This window comes from Rissa tridactyla, chromosome Z, assembly GCF_028500815.1.
Source record: "Rissa tridactyla isolate bRisTri1 chromosome Z, bRisTri1.patW.cur.20221130, whole genome shotgun sequence".
Lineage (NCBI taxonomy): Eukaryota > Metazoa > Chordata > Aves > Charadriiformes > Laridae > Rissa > Rissa tridactyla.
In genome coordinates this window covers 76,507,061-76,519,925 of record NC_071497.1, presented here as the reverse complement: position 1 = coordinate 76,519,925, position 12,865 = coordinate 76,507,061, and the positions used below count along the sequence as shown (strand labels likewise).

General features: G+C 51.9%; 1 protein-coding gene across 2 annotated transcripts in view; it reads right to left on the bottom strand.

Moving 5' to 3' along the window:
* Positions 1-2,963: 2,963 nt before the first annotated feature.
* Positions 2,964-12,865, bottom strand: part of VCP (valosin containing protein) — a 28,057-nt gene continuing 18,155 nt past the window's right edge. The window contains exons 12-17 of one of the 2 annotated variants that reach the window (XM_054184624.1): positions 12,678-12,800; positions 11,373-11,585; positions 5,149-5,457; positions 4,109-4,264; positions 3,830-3,984; positions 2,964-3,424 (exon numbers count right to left, since the gene is read on the bottom strand). In XM_054184624.1, coding sequence (XP_054040599.1) covers positions 3,319-3,424; positions 3,830-3,984; positions 4,109-4,264; positions 5,149-5,457; positions 11,373-11,585; positions 12,678-12,800 — 1,062 coding nt within the window. In that variant the 3' untranslated portion in view covers positions 2,964-3,318. Of the gene's footprint in view, positions 3,425-3,829; positions 3,985-4,108; positions 4,265-5,148; positions 5,458-10,611; positions 11,073-11,303; positions 11,586-12,677; positions 12,801-12,865 lie in introns of those variants that run through there. The other variant, XM_054184625.1, reaches the window with a different exon arrangement.

Genomic DNA, 12,865 nt, shown 5'->3' with positions numbered 1-12,865 from the left:
GGGCAGGGGACCCGCTGAGTGTGGCCACTGCCTGCCCTCTGCTGGCAGCAGAACCTGCTGAGCCCGGAGGGTTTTGGGGTGCAGTCCCATGGGTCGGGGAGCTGCCTCTAACCCAAACGCCTTGGCTGGAGGTCCCCCATCCTGCACCCACCAAGGCTGGGCTGCGGCTTCGGTGAGGTCGCACAGTGCCCGTGGGACCCGGCTGCAGGGCTGGCAGGGCCATGGGTCTGGGGCCACATGGAGAAACCCGGTGGGGGCAGAATCACAGAATGGCGGGGGGTTGGAAGGGACCTCTGGAGATCATCCAGTCCAACCCCCTGCCAGAGCAGGGTCACCCAGAGCAGGCTGCACAGGAACGCGTCCAGGCGGGTTTGGAATGTCTCCAGAGACAGAGACTCCACCACCTCTCTGGGCAGCCTGTTCCAGGGCTCTACCACCCCTCAGGGTAAAGAAGTTTTTCCCTATGTTGGGATGGAATTTCCTGTGTTCCAGTTTGTGCCTGCTGCCCCTTGTCCTGTCACTGGGCACCACTGAAAAGAGCCTGGCCCCATCCTCCTGACACCCCCCCTTTAGATATTGATCAGCATCGATGAGATCCCCTCTCAGTCTTCTCCAGGCTAAACAGACCCAGGTCTCAGCCTTTCCTCATAAGAGAGACAGAATCATAGACTCATAGAATGGTTGGGGTTGGAAGGGACCTTAAAGCTCATCTTGTTCCAACCCCCTGCCATGGGCAGGGACACCTCTCACTTGACCAGGGATGGGGCATCCACAACTTCTCTGGACAACCTGTTCCAGTGTCTCACCACCCTCACAATAAAGAATTTCTTCCTAATATCTAATCTAAATCTCCCCTCTTTCAGTTTAAAACCGTTACCCCTCACAGTATCACTACAATCCCTTCGTTCCCTTGATCATCTTTGTACCCCTTTGCTGGACTCTCCAGCAGTTCCCTGCCGCTCTTGAACCGGGGAGCCCAGAACTGGACACAGTACTCCAGGTGCGGCCTCACCAAGGCACAGTAGAGGGGGAGGATGACCTCCCTCGACCTGCTGGCCACACTCTTCTTGATGCACCCCAGGATGCCATGGGCCTTCTTGGCCACAAGGGCACATTGCTGGCTCATGGCCATCCTGTTGTCCACTCCCAGGTCTCTTTCCACAGAGCTGCTCTCCAGCAGGTCAGTCCCCAACCTCTACTATTCCTCCCCAGCTGCAGCACCCTACGCTTGTCCTTGCTGAACTTCAACAAGGAGATGCTGCCCAAGGTGGCGATGAAAGGGTTGTCCTCAGTTGCCCCCTCGCTGACCCCATACCATCCAGGGCAAGCCCCATCACCAGCACCTTCCTCCCCCCAGCACACCTTTGGGGTTCCCAGTCCCCCCAGCAAGCTGCTGGGCAGGGGGTGCCACAGGAAGGCTTTTGCCCCTGCAGCTCCCAGGGGTGTCTGCTGGGGGGGTGGCCCCTGGACAGGGACATGGGTTGGGGCCAAACCCAGTCCCCGGTGCCAACTGCTCCCCTGGGGCTGCTGCAGGTGCTGGTTTGGGGGACACCCTCAGCCCCCCAGAGCAGGCGCGGGTGTTCTTGGAGCTCCCATGGGTGCTGTCCCCACCAGGAGCCATCTCCCACAGGCAGCAAGAAAAAAAAAAGACTGAGGTTTTGCAGCCCTCCTGCTGGATTTAATTAGCATTTCCAATTAGGAGAGGCGGCAGGGAAGACTTGGGCTGCCGGGAGCTGGGACACGCACTCCGCCGTCCCATGTCCTGTTTGCCCCGGCCTCCACACAGAGGTGCCGGGACGGATCTTCCCCCAGCCCTAGCTGGGCGGTCATGGTCCCAAACTGGCAAGAAGGTAGAAACCCACACCGTGACAGAGCTGGGGAAGGTTTTGGGGAGGGTCCCGGAGCTCCTGGAGTGGGCGCAGAGCAGCCCTTTCCCGCTTCCCAAGGGCCTGAAAGCAGACGGTTCTTGGTTCCTCCCCGCCCTGGCCAGAGCTGCATCCCTCAGGCTCACACTGGGCAAGCAAAGCCAGCATCCGTGTGCCGGCAGAGCTTCCAGGTGCCAGGTAACCCAAAAAAAAGGGCAGGGGAGGCACCAGCGCGCCCCTCCTCAACCCCACTGCCAGGGGAAGAGGTGACGATCATCCCCCGCAGGAGCCAGCAGCAGCGTTTTCTCCAAGAGGTGGGATGAGGACAGGGCAGGAGCGGTGCTGGCAGAGAGCTCTGAAGTAGGACAGAGCACCAGAGCTGCACCCCCTCCCCAGGGCCCTTCGTGGCCTCCTACCCCAGCAGGAGGCTGTGCTATTTAAACACAGCGTTCCCAATTTCAGTGCCTTTCTCCCCGCTGCTACGCACAAGCCCCCTCTCACAGACAGTCCTGTCCTGACATTTTGAGGCTCCCCTCTCCCATTAAATCCAACTGATCTGGAGCCCTCCAAGATCTACCAGGCTTTGGGGCAGAAACTGCCACCACCCGCGCCCCACACACCTCCTGCTGGGGGATGGAGGTTGCGATCTCCAGCGTGGCTCAGCCCCAGAAGGCTGGGGCACCTTTCTCCCACAAGCTTGCATTTAACCCTCTTAGCAGAAACCTTCAGTTCCCGCACCCATGAATCCCCCTCGCAGCTGCCTTCAGGCAGGGCTGAGACAGGGATTGCCGGAGAAGTCCTTTGCTGCCGAGGAGCCAAAGCAGGAGGAGATCCGACGGCTCACGCCCAGCATTGGAAAAGCAACATCAGGTACCTGCTGCCAGGCTGTCTTACTCAGTGCCTCCTGCCAAGGCTGGGCCGGGGAGAGACCCTGCCAAACCGATTTCTTCTGTTAACGGAGCTAAGAGGGGTTAAGAAAAAAAGCAACGTGGCGTGCAGCAGGGAAGCGCACAGATGGACTCGACCAGAGCAAGGAGTGCTGGGATAGGGGTTTACAGACCACGCCACCACCACACAAAGGAACTGCCAGGGCCTGGCTAGAGTTTTGTGGGATTTTTATTATTTTTTTTATTATTTTTGTGTTTTTGTTTTGATTTTTTTTTTATACAGGCTAGCGTTGTACCCTTTGCTAAAGCTGCTGATTCTGCCACATAAACTAGAACAGAAATTTCTCAGAAATTAAGTTGGTTCCCCTCCTTGTTAATACACTGTCTGCCTCCCAACCGAACACCAGTCTGGATTGGTGTGTGCAGAAAACATTCCCTGTACAAAGTCTGACGTACAGCTACACTGTTCTGACTGAGGAATGAAGAAGCCGAGAGTCCATTGAACATTGGATTTTTCCCCATACAACGTGGCCTGATTTGGAGTTTGGTCCACCGAGGACAGCGAGTTAACCGTAGAGATCATCGTCGTTGTCTTCGCTGTACACGTTGCCCCCGCTGCCACCTCCTGTGCCTTGGCTGGGCCCAGCACCGCCCTGGTTACCTGATGGGAACCTGCGTGCAGCGGTGCAGAAGGGGAGAGAAGAGACGCTGTTCAGAAGCCTCCTCGCAGCTCAGTGCCATCCCCTCCCCTCCACGCCAACACCCCAGTGCCATGTAGGACAGGGAAGAGAAACAGGATGAAGCCTTACAGGGGGTCATGCAAAAGGCTCACGCAGCTGCTGGATGTCGCTTGTGTTACAGGAAAAAAGGGCTGACCACTAATAGAGCAGTTACAACCAACCCGCAGCACAGCCTACACCCACCACCTTGTCTACTGGCTGCTGTACATGCTGGGGAGAATGGGAAACTGCAGTGGAAGAGGGGTTTGTCACCCAGAATCTGGCAGAAAGCTGCCTGGGTGCTCTGCTCTGGGGCCGGCTGAGCCACACTGTCCTCCCCGCACTCCCCCACAGTTACCTGAAGCTGCCGAAGCCGCGGCTCTGCTGTAGAGTCTGTGCAAACATCTCGTATTTCCTGATGTCGTTGTCACTGACAGAGCGGCGAGCGAAGCGCATGGCCTCCTCAAAGTGGTCCCTGCGTATCTCAGGAACCGGGTCATCCTCTTCCACTTCCTGCAGCAGGACAGAGGGCCCAGGTGAGCTGCATGCTCTGTCCACAGCCTTCCCTTCCAGGCGAGGATGCTCCAATGCCCGCCAAGGCAGGGGCTGGAGAGGGACACTGGGGCAGACCACTCACCATGGCGGAAGGGTTGGTCTGCCTCTCGCGTTCTCGCCTGATCTCACTCTCGATGGACTCACGGATTGCCAGTTTGCAGGCACGCTGGCAAATTTCTGTCAGGTCAGCCCCTGAAAAGCCATTGGTCATCTTAGCTAGGAAATCCAGATCGACATCCTAGTGAAAAAAACACAAGAGACGTCTCTCCTTAACACCTTATGACCTCAGGTCACAGTGAGAGGGCTTCAGATCCCATGGTACCAAGGTTCTGACTTAACTTTGCCCAATTTTGAGAAGATCAACTGTTAAGATTCTTGTTTCTGTGAAAAGTTAACCACACACAAAGGCAGGCCACGCTCCCCACAAACCCAGGAAGAAGCCAAGAAGCAGCTGTAAATGCCTCTGCAGTTGTGGATTTCACATATGATTTGCTCACGTCTCAGTATTAGGAGTCAAATGAAACTTGGAAATGGAGACGGGGCACAGGCAGGCCAAGAACACCAACGTCCTCCTCCTTCCCCTCAACTAAGGGGTTAGTACTGCAGCCTCCTTTGAAGCCTTCCTTCCCAACAGTACCTAAAAACCTAAGCTTGGCACAAAAAAACTTGAGCTCTCACTTGACATCTGCTTTTCTCTGATTAACTATCAGTTGCATTATTGCCTGCTCCCTAGGCAAGGGACGCAGCTCTTGCCTACAACAGAGTTCAGCAACAATTAACTGCACAGCTTCCTCTTCAATTTCCTTTCCCACCCCCATGTTCTACATTTACTTTTATTTCAGAGAGCAGGAATTGTTTCCACTGTGCCATAACAGGCTTTCCTGTTCCCACACCGTGGGCAGAGCTCCACTATGTGACAGAGACCCGCTGTGCTCACACACCGACACCTAGTGTCATTGACACCTAGCCTCAGAGCTCAAGCCTGCCCCTACCTCTTCATTTCCGTCCTTCAGGGACTGAAGGTTTCCCAGCTCCGTACCACGTGGAGCAGCCACAAGCCCTCTGCTCTGTTCCCAGCTTGTGAGGAGCACATGCAGCACACAGTCAGGTCGCAGATCCTACCTTGGCAACTGGCGATTTCCTCAGGTTGGCCTTAAGAATAGCAACCCGGGACTTCTCGTCAGGCAGGGGGATGTAGATGAGCTGATCCAGGCGGCCGGGGCGCAAGATGGCTGGGTCAATAATGTCTGGCCTGTTGGTGGCACCAATGATGAAGACATTCTTCTTGGTGGACATGCCGTCCATCTCTGTCAGGATCTGGTTGATGACCCGGTCTGCAGCACCACCACCATCGCCAATATTCCCACCTCGAGCCTTTGCGATGGAGTCCAGCTCATCAAAAAAGAGCACACAAGGGGCTGCTTGACGGGCCTGCAAGAAGCAAATGGGAATAATTACTCCATGTTAATATCACCCAGTGAGGAGCACACTGATTTCACACTAAGTCTCCCCTGCCATTAAAGCAGCTCAGAGGAGTACTGCAGCACTGCTGCTGCAAGGAGAGCTTGGAAGAGCCGCTCCAGAACAGTCTTGTGCCACACAAACCCTCAATTAAATTCTCCTGAACAACAAGGTGAATTCCCTCAAAGCTGGGGGCATTGTGAATCAGGCAGAAGAGAAGGGTGGTAACTCCAGTGCCTGGCAGGGAAAGCTGGAGCCAATTTGCCTGGACTAGAACTCTCCCTGCAGTACCTGTGGATGTCAATTGGTTACTTAGGCACTCAAGTGTCAGTAGGAGAGAGATACATCCAATGGAAGGGGGAAATCCAACCGTTGTCTTCAGATACCTAACGGGTAGTTATAGGAAAACTAGTTGTCCTGGTTCCGGTGGGGATAGGGTTAACTTTTCCTGGTATTCCATGCCATGTGAGCCACGCCCACCCTGAGCTGCCGGGGGAGGGGGCAGGAAGTTGCTGCTTAAAAGCGGGCTGGGGCGGCCCGGGTCCGGCCGGCGAGCGGCGGGGGGAGTGGCGGTTCCGTAATCGCGTTTGTATATTCCCCTATCCGTGTTGTTGTTGTTGTTGTTGTTGTTGTTGTTGTTGTTGTTTGCCTGTTCCCTTTGCTGTTCTATTAAACTGCCTTTGTCTCAACCCAAGAGTCTTGCCTTTTCTTACGATTCTTCCTGTGTTTGGAAGGCATGAGCGAGCGACACGTGGTTCTTTGTTGCCGTCTGAGGCTAAACCACGGCAGTCTTTTTGGCGCCCAACGTGGGGCTCGAAGGGTTGAGATAACGACAGAATCCAACTAGAACGTGGAAAAAACGGTTTTGGTTTTTTTTTTGTATGCATTTATTTTATTAGGTAAGTAGTCACTGGTCATCATGTTGCTTGGTTTGTTCTCATGGCTGTGTTACATAAATTCCTATATGGCTTATGTACTCCCTGCGATGCTGTTTACCATGTCTGGAACAGGGATGAGGATTATCATTCTGCTGTCCTGTGCGATATCTGTTTATGATATGATAACATCACTGTTCAGACGGCTATTTTGGGGTGTTTATGCGGTTTTGCTGTCCTGTCCGTACATTGGACGGTGTGGATTCGATGGCCTGGCACATCAGACCCACAGGAGTATAAGGCTCTAGTGGACATGGGTGCGCAGTGTACTTTAATACCATCAAGCTATAGAGGGGCAGAACCCATTTGTATTTCTGGGGTGACAGGGGGATCCCAAGAGTTGACTGTACTGGAGGCAGAAGTGAGCCTAACTGGGAATGAGTGGCAAAAGCATCCCATTGTGACTGGCCCAGAGGCTCCATGCATCCTTGGTATAGATTACCTCAGGAGAGGGTATTTTAAGGACCCAAAAGGGTACCGCTGGGCCTTTGGCATAGCTGCTTTGGAGACAGAGGAAGTTAAACAGTTGTCTGCCTTGCCTGGTCTCTCAGAGGATTCTTCTGTTGTGGGGTTGTTGAGGGTCAAAGAACAACAGGTGCCGATTGCTACCACAACGGTGCATCGGCGGCAGTATCGCACTAACCGAGACTCTCTGATTCCCATCCATGAGCTGATTCGTCAACTAGAGGTTCAAGGAGTGATCAGCAAGACTCGCTCACCCTTTAACAGTCCCATATGGCCGGTGCGAAAATCTAATGGAGAGTGGAGGCTAACTGTAGACTATCGTGGTCTGAATGAAGTCACGCCACCGCTGAGTGCTGCTGTGCCGGACATGCTAGAACTGCAGTACGAACTGGAGTCCAAGGCAGCCAAGTGGTATGCCACGATTGATATAGCGAATGCATTTTTCTCAATCCCTTTGGCAGCAGAGTGCAGGCCACAGTTTGCTTTCACTTGGAGGGGCATCCAATACACCTGGAATCGACTGCCCCAGGGGTGGAAACACAGCCCCACCATTTGCCATGGACTGATCCAGACTGCACTGGAACAGGGTGAAGCTCCAGAACATCTGCAGTACATTGATGACATCATTGTATGGGGAAACACAGCAGAAGAAGTTTTTGAGAAAGGGAGTAAAATAGTCCAAATCCTTCTGAACGCTGGTTTTGCTATAAAGCGAAGTAAGGTCAAGGGACCTGCGCAGGAGATCCAGTTTTTAGGAATAAAATGGCAAGATGGACGCCGTCAGATTCCAATGGATGTGATCAACAAAATAGCAGCTATGTCTCCACCAACTAGTAAAAAGGAAACACAGGCTTTCTTAGGTATTGTGGGTTTTTGGAGAATGCATATCCCAGATTACAGTCAAATTGTAAGCCCTCTGTATCAAGTAACCCGGAAGAAGAATGATTTTAAATGGGGTCCTGAGCAACGACAAGCTTTTGAACAAATCAAACAGGAAATAGTCCATGCAGTGGCCCTGGGGCCAGTCCGGGCAGGACAAGATGTTAAAAATGTGCTCTACACCGCAGCCGGGGAGAACGGCCCTACCTGGAGCCTCTGGCAGAAAGCACCAGGGGAGACTCGAGGTCGACCCCTAGGGTTTTGGAGTCGTGGATACAGAGGATCCGAAGCCCGCTACACTCCAACAGAAAAAGAGATATTGGCAGCATATGAAGGGGTTCGAGCTGCTTCGGAAGTGGTTGGTACAGAAGCACAGCTCCTCTTAGCACCTCGACTGCCGGTGCTGGGTTGGATGTTCAAAGAAAGGGTCCCCACCACACATCATGCAACCGATGCTACATGGAGTAAGTGGATTGCACTGATCACGCAGCGAACTCGAATGGGAAACCCCAGTCGCCCGGGAATTCTGGAAGTGATCATGGACTGGCCAGAAGGCAAGGATTTCGGAATGTCACCAGAGGAGGAGGTGACGCGTGCAGAAGAGGCCCCACCATATAATAAACTGCCAGAAAATGAGAAGAAATATGCCCTGTTCACTGATGGGTCCTGCCGTATTGTGGGAAAGCATCGAAAGTGGAAGGCTGCTGTGTGGAGTCCTACACGACGGGTTGCAGAAGCCAGTGAGGGACAGGGTGAATCGAGCCAGTTTGCAGAGGTGAAGGCTATTCAGCTGGCTTTGGACATTGCTGAGCGAGAAAAATGGCCAGTACTTTATCTCTACACTGACTCATGGATGGTGGCAAATGCTCTGTGGGGATGGTTACAGCAGTGGAAGCAGGGCAACTGGCAGCGCAGAGGCAAACCCATCTGGGCTGCTGACCTATGGCAAGATATTGCTGCCCGGATAGAGAATCTGGTTGTGAAAGTACGCCATGTAGATGCCCACGTACCAAAGAATCGGGCCACGGAGGAACATCAGAACAACCAGCAGGTGGATCGGGCCGCTAGGATTGAAGTGGCTCAGGTGGATCTGGACTGGCAACATAAGGGTGAACTATTCATAGCTCGGTGGGCCCATGACTCCTCAGGCCATCAAGGGAGAGATGCGACATATAGATGGGCTCGTGACCGAGGGGTGGACTTGACCATGGACACTATTGCACAGGTCATCCATGAATGTGAGACATGCGCTGCGATCAAACAAGCCAAGCGTTTGAAGCCTCTTTGGTATGGAGGGCGATGGCTGAAATACAAATATGGGGAGGCCTGGCAGATTGATTATATCACGCTGCCACAAACCCGTCAAGGCAAGCGCTATGTGCTCACAATGGTGGAAGCAACCACTGGATGGCTGGAAACATACCCTGTGCCCCATGCCACTGCCCGGAACACTATCCTGGGCCTTGAAAAGCAAGTCCTGTGGCGACATGGTACCCCAGAGAGAATTGAGTCGGACAATGGGACTCATTTCCGAAACAGCCTCATAGACACCTGGGCCAAAGAGCATGGTATCGAGTGGGTGTATCACATCCCCTATCACGCCCCAGCCTCTGGGAAGATAGAACGATACAATGGACTGTTAAAAACTACACTGAGAGCAATGGGTGGTGGGACTTTCAAACACTGGGATACGCATTTAGCAAAAGCTACCTGGCTAGTTAACACCAGGGGATCTAACAATCGGGCTGGCCCTGCCCAATCAAAACTTCCACGTACTGTAGAAGGGGATAAAGTCCCCGTAGTGCACATGAAGAATATGCTAGGGAAGACAGTCTGGGTTAGTCCTGCCTCAGGCAAAGGCAAACCCATCCGTGGGATTGCTTTTGCCCAAGGACCTGGGTGCACTTGGTGGGTGATGCGGAAGGATGGGGAAGTCCGATGTGTACCTCATGGAGATCTGATTTTGGGCGAGAATAGCCAATGAATCAGATTGTGTGCTGTTAATTGCTAAGTAACACTGTCACTGTATGTCCTCATTGCTATCAGTTGTACTACAAGTAAGGCACAGGGGTGATGGGATAAGAACTGATCTCAGCAGCCAGCGCCCAGCAGTTTCCTCAAGATCTACATCTTCAGCCTACAGACTGCGTGCATGAGCCACACCAGGTGCACCAGTCACAAGCTCCGAAAAATACAGCATGCAACAGACCAGCACCACCCAGCATCTCACCTGCCCTGAGAGACTGTTCTAACAGATGGAGCCCAAAGCCGTGGATTAAAAGAACTCAACGGACACTTTGGAGGGATGACCCATAAACTAAGGGTATTATATGTGTGTGTATATATATATATATATAACAGGGGAAAGTGGTGGCAATTCATTGGAACCTGCTGGGCATGGCATAGATGGTATGGAATAAGGGGTGGATAATGTCCTGGTTCCGGTGGGGATAGGGTTAACTTTTCCTGGTATTCCATGCCATGTGAGCCACGCCCACCCTGAGCTGCCGGGGGAGGGGGCAGGAAGTTGCTGCTTAAAAGCGGGCTGGGGCGGCCCGGGTCCGGCCGGCGAGCGGCGAGGGGAGTGGCGGTTCCGTAATCGCGTTTGTATATTCCCCTATCCGTGTTGTTGTTGTTGTTGTTGTTGTTGTTGTTTGCCTGTTCCCTTTGCTGTTCTATTAAACTGCCTTTGTCTCAACCCAAGAGTCTTGCCTTTTCTTACGATTCTTCCTGTGTTTGGAAGGCACGAGCGAGCGACACGTGGTTCTTTGTTGCCGTCTGAGGCTAAACCACGGCACTAGTATAGAAGAAGGGAGTCAGATCTTTCTTTGATGTGTGCAATGAAAGGATGAAAGACCACAGGCACAGACAGCTGCAAAGAAACTTCCAGTTAGAATAAAGGAAAAGAATTCTTCACAGTGAGAGTGCTCAAACACTAGCACACAGGCCCAGAGAAGTGAGGGATTCTCCACCTTTAGCACATGTTCAGAACATGAGGCACTGGGCAACCTGATCGAATTTCCAAGTTATCTCCCTGCTTTGGACAAACAGTTGGACTAGGTGGCCTCTGGGGTTCCTTTCCAACCTAAATTTTTCTCTCTTGCTGTCCTTCCAACTTCGTTCTGTCAGCATGTTCCCCGACCACCAGAGCAAGGATTCCCAAGATAATCCATGCAGACACCTCTGGGACAGGAGGTGCCAGTATCTACAGGGCAGTAGCAGTGGGCTCCTTTCTAATCCATGTATACTGCAGGACAAGAACCCACAGGATGTTCTGAAAATCTGTAGATGGTGATGGCTAACGATGTGTCGGTAAGTTTTTCAGGGATGTGGAGGGTATCCATGACATCCTAACGCTAGCCTCACTGCTAAGGCACCGGGGCATTTATCATCTGGTAACAATAGATACAAACTGCAGCCAGAGAAAAAGTTTAAATAGTTATGTTGCCAAAGAGTATTAATTTCCTAATATCAGGCCCTGCTGTCAATGCAAGTGGGAAAAACACAAAAGACATAAACAAGAACCAGGCCAGTAAGCCAGACACAGTGGATACAAAGTTCTGGGGGTACCTCAGCAAAAACACAGGGAGTAGAAGAAACACGTACCTTGTCAAAGATCTCGCGCACATTGGCTTCAGACTCGCCAAACCACATGGTGAGTAATTCTGGCCCCTTGATGGAAATGAAGTTTGCCTGGCATTCGTTGGCAATGGCTTTGGCCAGCAGTGTCTTACCACAACCAGGTGGCCCGTAGAACAGAACCCCTTTTGATGGGGTCATACCAAATTTGAGGAATTTGTCTGGGTGCTCCACAGGATACTGAAGGAGAACAAAACAAACAAACCCCTCTCATGATAAGCCAGAACAGGCATGTACCTTAGAATCACAGAATGGTTTGTATCTGAAGGGACCTTCAAATATCATGTAGTCAAAACCCTCTGCCATGGGCAGGGACATCTTGGGTCAGTTTTGTTTCTCCTCATACCAGAAACATTACCTGAGATTTCTGGTGGGTTAAACACAAGATCCTGCCTATTCAGTGCCACTGGAGTTTTTACAAGGACACTGGTCTGAAAAGCACCACAGCTAAATTGGAAAGCTGCCTTAAACAACCTAATTACCTCTAAGAACTAAGTACCAGTTCAGGTAGTTTTCTAGCACACTTAACCCCAACTTCCCTCTGCCCTGCAGAAGCAAAAAGGAACAGCTCATTATCTAACCAATTCGCTCTGCTCTCCAGAGACGGGCAAGGTGTCTGATGTGAGCATTTATCCTCAGCAATGAGGTCAGAGATAGGTGATGATTTTAACATCAGAAAATAAGATTGAAAATTAGATTATTTTATTCACAGACAGGATGCCTCTACAGTGCCAACTGAAAGCAGGAATGTATCAAATCCAAACCATCCCAAACCAGGAAACGTAGAGTTTCCACAGACCATTCATGACTTTTCATTCTAGTCTTTCCCTCTGTAGAAGGCTTCACAATTACTTCTCACCTGTCCCTGTGCTAATGCTGATGGGAAGCCCTTCAGAGGCTCTCTGCATGAGGATCTCCACGTGCTTTCTGGCATATAAAGCCACCACATAAGATGATTCTCAGCAGGGGTGCCACTGCTGATCTCCATGTAAAAGAAGCAGAACTGCTGCTGTTTCTGCAAGTAGCACAACACCCACCCAAGATGACACCGTAGACTCAGCTAAGGAAAGCCTGATGCTGCTTCCCAGCACCTTCCTCTCCAAGTTCACTAAGGTGGACAGCATGGTACCTTTAGTCCATTACAAGCAAATACCATAAAAACCTCTGCATTTACCCTGTTCACAGCCCAACAGGAATCTGAAACTGTTCTGGATTTTACTATTATAATTATTTTTCAAGCCGACTAGGCAAAAATCTGTTGGAAACCCTTACCTGTACGAGCTCCTGGAGTTCTCTCTTTACATCTTCTAGACCACCGATATCTTCCCAGGTAACTTGTGGCACCTCCACCACAGTCTCCCGAAGAGCAGAAGGGTTGCTCTGGCTCAGAGCCCACTATCGTTAGAAGAAATGGCATTATATGAATTCCAACACATTATGTTCCCTTGCTTCCGATAAGC